This window comes from Podarcis muralis, chromosome 1 (genome assembly GCF_964188315.1).
Source record: "Podarcis muralis chromosome 1, rPodMur119.hap1.1, whole genome shotgun sequence".
NCBI lineage: Eukaryota > Metazoa > Chordata > Lepidosauria > Squamata > Lacertidae > Podarcis > Podarcis muralis.
This window is the reverse complement of record NC_135655.1, coordinates 43,559,213-43,568,446: the sequence shown is the minus strand read 5'-3', so window position 1 is coordinate 43,568,446 and position 9,234 is coordinate 43,559,213. Positions and strand designations below refer to the sequence as shown.

General features: G+C 45.6%; 1 protein-coding gene across 1 annotated transcript in view; it reads left to right on the top strand.

The window, feature by feature from the left end:
- RPAP1 (RNA polymerase II associated protein 1) overlaps positions 1-9,022 on the top strand; it is a 44,098-nt gene extending 35,076 nt beyond the window's left edge. Inside the window, 6 exon segments of the mRNA XM_077927072.1 lie at positions 705-911; positions 1,760-1,902; positions 3,252-4,056; positions 5,483-5,659; positions 6,553-6,609; positions 7,859-9,022. Coding sequence (XP_077783198.1) covers positions 705-911; positions 1,760-1,902; positions 3,252-4,056; positions 5,483-5,659; positions 6,553-6,609; positions 7,859-8,014 — 1,545 coding nt within the window. The 3' untranslated portion in view covers positions 8,015-9,022.
- The last annotated feature ends 212 nt before the right edge of the window (positions 9,023-9,234 follow it).

The window sequence follows — 9,234 nt, the reverse complement described above, 5'->3', positions numbered from 1 at the left end:
GGACACTGTAACAGTGTTCCATTTATGTGTTTCAGGCAACCAGATGCAATAAAGCCAGGAGTTGGTTGAGCGAGCCCTGAAAGCCTAACCCTTGGGCATATGAGAGCCTGAAGTCTAGCCTTTAGGCATATAAACCCTCTTCAGGTTTTATAAAATTATAAGCATGTAGGAGGCATGAGGCTATGTGAACCACATGCAAAAACACACCCCGACTTGGCAAATTCTGTAGAGGGTTTATAAGCGTGCTTGTGTACAAGCCTCCCTCCAATCTTGAACCCCAGTTGGAAACCAACCCTTACGAGGAATGGTTGAGGGAACTGAAGGAGCTGGGTATGTTTAGCTAGAAGAAGACAAGACTGAGAGATGACATAATAGCAATCTTCAAATATCTGAAGGGCTGTCACATGGAAGATGGAGCAAGCTTGTTTTCTCCTTCTGCAGATGGGTTGTTAAAAGTCTGAAAAGCCCCAGAGCAGGTAAAATTGACAGACTTGGTAAGAAAGAAGGAGCAGTAACCATAAATGATTACTTCTCCAGACAAATGGGCTCTTTTCCTATGTCTCTTAAAATGTGAATATAGCATGCATTGTTCTCTCCGGGGAAACCATCAGTTTTCAATTATCCCAGCAGACAATGAGAAGGATGTTGTAGTAGCTGAGCATATGAATGGCATTTCTATATGACAGAAAAAAAACTAGCTAAAGGAGACTATCACCCTCTAGATTCAGGTAACTGACATTACCTCTTTTTTTTTAACACAGTATGTCTCCATACTGGACGTGAAGGGTGTGACAGACTATCTGCTGCAGAGCTGGACTGCTGACCCGCCTTCTATAACTCCTTCCTCTGCTTGGCTCTTGAGTCATGAATACCACTTTCAATATTACGTGCTTTCACTGGCTCAGAAAATGGTAAGCTCTTTGCATCCATCTTCACTTCTGGTTTGCTTAGCCCACCCATCACCAGCCTAGAGCCCTCGAGATGTGTTTTACTACAGCACGTGCTGGTTGTGACCGATGGGAGTTGTAGTCCAAAACATCTGAGGAACACCAGTGTGGCTTTGTCCATGTACTTATTACAGAACCTTCTGGGGAGGGGGCATGGTGAACAGGCCCTGGTTCCTCAATAGAATTTGGCACCTACTGATTCACTTTGCAATGTTCCCCACTCTCCATTCCCCACCTTTGATAATGAAATGGACAAAAGAAGCCAATAGGTGTTTTCCCCCCACCTCCCATCCCAATTTGCCACCCATAAAGAAAACATACTGCATTATCTTAGCAGTCTGCAGAGACCTAAAGCTGTCTGCTTCTACTCCCACCCACTCCCTTGCCACCCAAACATGAGCAGGAGACTCTATCTGAAGGGACTTATGGGTTGTGGGAAAGTTGGGGGCTGTGCCATGTGTATTCATTCACCATAAGGTGAAACTGGCTGAAAATCTGAGTGATCTACTGTGTAAAGCCCAGGTTTTGGCCAACCGAAGTATCTGCCTTAACTTGTCTCCCACCACGTTGCATAAACACCATGCAAAGTTGCACTGTGTTGCACTGATTCGCAGACTTCATGGTGAAAAGCCAATGTGTAGGAGGATATCTTCTGGGGTTGTTCATCAGTATAAAAAAACTGCCTACTCTTGCAGGCATAGAACATCTCCCTTTATTCCTGCCCCTGCCCTGTGTCATATCATGACCCGTATATCTGTATCAATGCGCATGGCTGCAACATTTTCACATGCTGGATTTTGTTTCCTGTGCAGGCAGGTACTTGTCCGGATTACAGTCGGCATGCTTCGCTCCATCACTGCGTTGCCATGGCATTGTTAAGCCGTCTGTTGCCAGGCAGTGAGCACCTGGCTCATGAACTCCTATTGGGCCTTGTTTTCAATGCAAAACTGATTCCGTAAGTTCCACTCCCTCTTTCCACCTCTTCCCCATCGCTCCCCTTGAGTAACCCTTCCAAAGATGAGGATGTGGAGAAACTGTTTTGGAAAAAAGGAAAGAGAGATTTACAGAGCTTTAGTTTCAGTAACCTACTGGGGAGCCTGTTCTAGGTTTCCTTGCAGTGGGAGTTGAAGACATAAAACGAGTCTTGCTGGATGTTACTAAAAGTGTGTCTAGATCATAAGCAGATGCTTATGACAAGCAGGACACAACTATCTTATCATTCTGTTCCTCTTTGATCCCCAACAATTGATATTCCGAGGCACACCGTCTCTGATCCTGGAGATAATATATAGCCATCATGACTAATACTTGTGCTGTCTACATAGCTGAAGAAACATTTTGATGCAGCTCCATGGCCCTGAAGGACAAAGTGTGACTTCTTGCTCTTCTCTGCACCAGCTGTGAAGCCTTTTAAATCTCCGTGCCATCTTTATTGCTTTTCCACTTGTAACTTTTGCTGTGCAAAACGTTGGAGGTTATGTTTGTGCAATTTTTAAAAATTGACTTCTTCTATGTTGATGGTGATATATCCTTAATGTAAACACTGCAAAGTGGGTTAAGCCATGAGAGATTTGCCGAGGCCTAAGAAGGTGACCTAGTCCACAAACGTGGCACTTTCGGCACTGCACTCCACAAGAGTCAGTCTGAAAGCAGAAAATGGGCGTTGGGAATCGCCATGTGTTCAGACCATTTCCCTTTCAATATATTCCTCATCCCAAAAATAAGTTATTAAATTTCACTACGTTGAGGCTGCTTATGGTCATGAGAAAAGGAATTGAATGTTTGAATCTCTTTGGAAACATGGATTCCCACGTATAAAAACGATTGGTGGCCTCTGCATACATGGACTCTAACTCCCATCATCCTTGGCCATTAGTTGGCTATGGTTGCTGGGAGTTAGAGTCCAGCAACATCAAGATGGGGAAGGATGCTGTAAGTTGTGATAATGAGTGCTACACACTCAGAGGCACTTTCTACATCCAAGAATCCCCTTTATAGCCCTTTCTGAGCTGCCCTAGCTATTCCTGGAGGTGCATTTATTCTAGCAATCTTATCTCTGTTCTGTTCTAGTTAGGCACTTCTTACATACTTATATGCCGCACCTGCCGCACTGTAGAATATATTTCCTTAGGGCAGCGCCCTGGAGTCACGCTGTATCTTTGTTTGTGAAAACGTAGATCATAAGACTGTTGGGGATTACTCTTGTGCTGTAGGAAATAGATAAGCAAATAGCAAATATCATTGCATTAATCAAGAAAGCATTGGCATTCATCACCTGTCCCCCCCACTCTCCCTTTTGTACAGGGAAGGCAAATCAGGGGGGCCAGAAGCTGCTGATTTCTCAGACCTCCTGCACTTGAGCTCAAAGGCGAAGCCAGCACAGCCAGGCTCAGCAGCTGCTGTTCCTCCCCTCCCTAGTCGTGGTGCCTTACTGGAGGAAGCATACCAGCATCTCCCGCAGATCCAGGCCTGCTACCTCTCTCACTTTGCTTACTTGGAGTCTGCCCTTGTTCGTTCCAGAGATGTTTACCAAGGAAGAACACACTTAATCCAATCCATGATTCTTCCTGAGGTCAAAGGGCCAATCCTGCCTTCCGATTGGCCGTTCCTTCCTCTCATCAACCTCTATAACAGTGTGACTGGTGCAGAATCCCGGTGGGCTGGGCTGAGTTCTCTCCCACTGGATCTTGTGCGCACTGTGACTCAGAGCCTGCAGTGGGTCCTCTTGCTGGAGACTTGGAGAGCCAGGGTCCTTCAGGGCATCTCGGCGGCAGCCAAACTTGCAAGGCTTATGTGTGTCTTCCTCACGGGCAGCGACTTGTTCCTGGAAGGGCCTGTCCATTGCTACACAGCTGCTCTCCTCTCCCTCTACTGCCAGCCCAAAGTCCTGGATTCCTTGAACTTGGATTCTCCCCTCCCTGGCTTAGCTTCTTTCCATGACCTCTACATCAACCTCCTTGAACAGTTTGAAGGAGTCTCCTTTGGAGACCCACTCTTTGGCGTCTTCGTGCTTCTTCCTCTGCAGAGGCGGTTTAGTGTGCAGCTTAGGATGGCTGTCTTTGGAGAGCATGTGAGCACCTTGAGGGCCCTGGGAGTTCCACTCCAACAGGTAGGTCTCCCCAAGATAAGGCCGGTTTGTTTTGGGGTAGGGGTGGACTCCAGTGGGAAGCCAGCTCAAGAAAGCCCTGCTGGATCAGACTGAAGGCCCATTTAGTCCAGCATCTTGTTCTCCCTGTGGCCAACAAGATGTCTATGAAAACCTCACAAACAGCACATGAGCGTAGCAGAACTCTCTACTTGTAATCCCCAGCAAAGCTGTCATGAGCAGTAGCCATTGATAACACTTTATGAATGTGTCTAACACTCTGATAAATCCATCCACCTTGGTGATCCTCACTACATCTTTGGGTTTAGCTATGTGCTGCGTGAATAAGTACCATATTTTTCGCTCTATAGCACGCACCCGACCATAACACGCACGTAGTTTTTAGAGGAGGAAAATCCGTAGGCATGCCACCCGTAGGCATTCCCTCCATAACACGCACAGACATTTCCCCTTACTTTCTAGGAGGAAAAAAGTGAGTGTTATGGTGCAAAAAATACGGTACTTCCTTTTGCCTGCCCTGACTCTTCCATGTCCCTGTATTCTAGTACTATGAGAGAGGGAAGGAAGGAAACGTATAAGGAGGCAGAAGTAGCTGGCAGGATTAGGGGGAGCATAATTCTGTTCCCCACTAGGGATGGACTGAGCAGCCTAATTCCCTCTCCACTTTTAGTTTTGCTGGAGCTCAGTTTGTCAGTTTGCATTTCTTGGTTCAGTATTGTTGCAGTATTGATCTGATGTGTAGAGATCTTTCCTCTTCTAATTAATTCAAGAGGGTTCTGGAAACTTCTCTGTGTGAAAGAAACAAGCAGAAGGTTCATGGTGTTTGGGTTATTCCTTCAGAGAAGCTGAGTACAGCTGGTTTAAACTGGTTCTGTTATCTCTTCTGTCAAGGTCATGCTGACTGTAAAAGTAAGGCCAGAAGGAGCCTGGGTTTCACTTTCTATCTCTTTTCCTTCTGGTGTGGTGTTTTGTACATAGTATAAGTTATTGTAAGTTAAGTCTGCTGCAACCGGACTTCTTATGGACAGTGCCAATCCTGAATGTATGGGATTTGTGGCCATTATGCTCATTTGCCTTCAGTAGCAGTAAAGCTTTGCTGGATGAAATATTAATTGCCTCTGGTCTATTTTTGGGAAATCCTGTAACATGTTTAAGTTTTTACTCTGCCAACTATATGATGGAATCTGCTCTGGATCAATATTGAGTAGAAATAGATGACACAGTCATAGGTCTGTTCCATCCTATCTTGCGTGCCTGAACAAATGCATGAAGAGTCCACAGTTAAATTTTACACACTCTTCATGTACAATTATTATTGTGTGTGTGTGTACAATAAATGTGTTTCAGTGTATTTTTCTATAAAATATACTTTTTTGAAAACATAAAATACATATTTTTGAGTGGTGTTGCTTTCTTGGTTTTGTTGCAGTTTCCTGTGCCTCTGGAGCGATACCTTTCCCCTGCTGAAGACAACCTGAACCTCCTCCGCCAGTACTTCCAGACCTTGGTCACAGGGACCTTGCGACAGAACTGGTGCCCTGTACTTTATGTGGTTGCTGTGGCCCATGTCAACAGCTTCATTTTCTCACAGGATAACACCACACAGGTATGCAATCATCTTTTAAAGTCTGGCCCTGGTGCATCCTGTTCTTCTACCAAGCTGGTTGTGTGATGCACACAGTTCCTTCCTGTTATGTTTTGATGCTCTGTCTCAGTTGGTTATGTGAAAAGCACGCCAGCTGTTAGGAGGGAGGATCTGGATGAATGTCTTGTCCTGGGCTGTCATTGTGGACCTGGGATTTTTAGAGATAACAGAAATAGCCTGTGGCATCGTTGTTGGGTTGCCTTTTGAAGACAATATGGAAATTTCCATTTGTCCAGGGTGCTCCACTGCTGCCCACCTGTTTGTAGGAGAAGCGTGTGAGCTGCTTCACACTGTGTTTTTGAGAAATGCTCAAGAGATTGAACCCTGCTCAAGAGATTGAACCCTGCTGCCTTTGCTGCACATTCTTGCTGGGAACAGGGCACCCAGCCAGTGCAGGATTAAATCCTCTCCTCCTGCCCACCAGCTGATGTCAACAGTAATGTCAGCTGATGGGTGAGCAGTTGTAGTTTGGGGAAAATGGTCTCCTGGACCAAACTAGAACCTCTGGTGGTTCAAGGTTGGCCCACATGCTAAGCCATGCTTTGGCTTAGAGTGAAGTGTGAGCCAGACCACTGAATCCTCACTAGGCCTATCAGGCCACTTGTCATGCATGCCAGCAGAAAGCTGATTTGCCAAGAAACTTAATTCAGAAAGAGCAGCCCAAGAAACAAGATGTATCTGTATGGGTTCTTCTGAGCACACTAAACTCTTGAAGAAAAGGTTGCTATATAGGATATACAGATTTTGGCTTTTGTATGTTCATTGTTACCTGTGATGACCAACAATTCCCTTGGGGATTCTCTTAGAAAAGCAACTATAAGTTTAACTTTATTTTATTGGTACTTTTATCTCAGGAGGCTGATGTGGCCCGAAAAAGCATGCTCCAGAGGACCTGGCTCTTGGCTGATGAGGTAGGCACCCTGCAGCTGGCGCTCAAAACCAGTCCTCGTAATGCTACCAAAGAGAGTTTTGTGGAGTGATGAATTTTCACAGTGCTCCCAACTTTAAAAACACGTCTCTATGGGTTGTTTGGCTGCGACACACTAGTTCAGCCCATTGGCTCACTGCAAACAATTGCTCTGGTTTCTCTGCTGAGTCTTCTTGCGCCGCAGCACAAAGGACACATCATTTCCATAGGAATGGAGGGATGTTGATCATGCAAACTGTTGAACACCCTTCTTACAATCACAGTTTAGCGTTAAAATGCCCAACTAAGAAGCAAGCCCCAATTCTATATGATATGTGACAGAGCACATTTTATTGTGTGGCCAGTAGGGTGATTTTCTTGAAAGGCAGGCTGTTGGGTGAGGAATATTCCTGCACTGGAGCAGTTAAATGGAGGAAGCACTCACTGGCTTTTTCTTGGTCACCAGAAAGAGCCAGGATGTATCTAGTTCAAACCTAACCTCAGCCACCAATTCACTAGAGACATAGGCAATCTGCTAAATGTGATTGGGAGATTCAGCAAGCACTATTGTAAGCTGATAGCTAGGGATCTTGTTTCCCCTTCATAACAAGCATTATAACTTACAGCACAGTTCAAACAATAACTCTGTTTGCAGCTGAGTTACCAGCAACCTAATACTGACACGCAGCATAAATTAATAATGCAGGGTTTTTAATTGAAAGAGTAAGAACTTTACTGAGTTAAAATAAACTTCTTCATAAACAACATGGTTCCAAACAGTTTGACTGAGATTACATACTGACTCTGCTCACAACTGGGGCAGACTGACTCTGACTGAAATCTTACAGAGAACACAGAGAGAAAATGGCTGCTAAGTCAGATGTCAGAGTGACTCAACAGTTAGCAGTTAGGCCTGAATAACTTTAGTAGGCCCAAATGATTGTGCAGTCCCAGCACTTCCCAGCCTGCTTTGCTGCTTCTGCTCTCATGTGTCTTTGTCACATGACAAATACTGCAGGCGTTGCAGCAGTATTAAGGTGCAAATTTCCCCAGAACAGATGTGCTAATAGTATGAACATCATGTGTTTGGGCTGCAGCATCTGAGTGACTACTTCTTAGTTCCCTTGTGCTCCTTATGCTTTCCCGTAAGAGAAAAAGCATAGCCTGGAATGGCCCATATCTCTAGGGTTTGAGCCGTATCGGGGAAACTGCTTTTCTTTCATACACCCTCTGCTTCCTCCTACACTCTTCAGGTACTCAAGCGACATCTTCTCTACTATAAATTGCCAAATAAAGAGAGCCCAGTGGGCTTTGACCTTTATGAGCAGCTTCCCACCATTCGTCTGAAATACCTGCACACTGTGACTAAGAAGCAGCCCAAGGAGGAGCCATTCGCATCAGATTTGTAGAGAAGAACCTCAGCAGCTGACAGTGGGTGGGGTGGGGTGGCAGCAGCGCTAAGACTGGAGAGGAGGCCGGTCACCCTCTTGGTCCCTTGCCTTGCCTGAGGAGCACGACAGGAAGGGATCTGCACTGTCGGCCTGGCTTGGCCTTGGCATAGTTTCCGTGAAAGCGGCTTGACTCTTCATGATGGAAGAAATTCGACAAGCAAGTGTTTCTGCCAAGATGAAAGACAAATGATTTTAGGAAAAAAATAAAAGGTGATGCAAATGTGAGATGTCGTTAGGATTATTGGCATCTGCTACTAGAAGACAGAAAGGCTTAATTTGCTCGTAGCACGTGGTGAAATGTACAGTGGTACCTCAGGTTACAGACTCCGCTAACCCAGAAATAGTACCTCGGGTTAAGAACTTTCTTCAGGATGAGAACAGAAATCGCGCGGTGGCGGCGGCAGCAGGAGGCCCCATTAGCTAAAGTGGTGCTTCAGGTTAAGAACAGTTTCGGGTTAAGTACGGACCTCCGGAACAAATTAAGTACTTAACCCGAGGTACCACTGTACCTGGAATGTTAAGTCTTCTGGTTTGGCTGGAAGGCTGTAATGCAGCACTGGATTTAGGGTGGAGCGGGTGGTTCCCTCGCACAGGGCACTGAGCCGAGAGGGTGCAAAATCGAGAAGATTCATAATTGAGAAGATCCATTTGGGGATGCCAAATTTTGGCCTCGTACAGGGCACCAAAAGATTACCAAAGTCTGTCCCTGCTGCAATGACAGGGGTAAAAATATTTGGGAAAGTGGGAACTGATTCACCAGAATTGTTCATGGGATAGTGATTTGAACAAGCTGTTGAGTCCTGCAGCTGTTCTGCGCCTGACACATCTCGGGAAACGACATTAGACGTTTCCATCTCTGTGCAAAGCCACCTGTTCCCTCCACCCCCAATCTCTCCGCATTAGCTGTTTTTCTCTCTCTCTGTTTTTCTAACCATATTATATTTAATAAAGTTATCTTTCGCATAACAGGATGTTTTGGCAGCTGCTACAACTCCCCAAAAGCAAAAGAAGAAGAATGTGGTTGGTGGAACTTAATAAATCTGAAGGCATGCTCTGGGATGCCATGTCAGGGATCTGTAGGGGACACACTGGGGCATGCAAACCAAAGGGAGTCTGGGCTTGTTCCCATCGCAGCTAGTTTTCTGTGATGTCCAAACTCAGCCACTGTTTGAGTGACA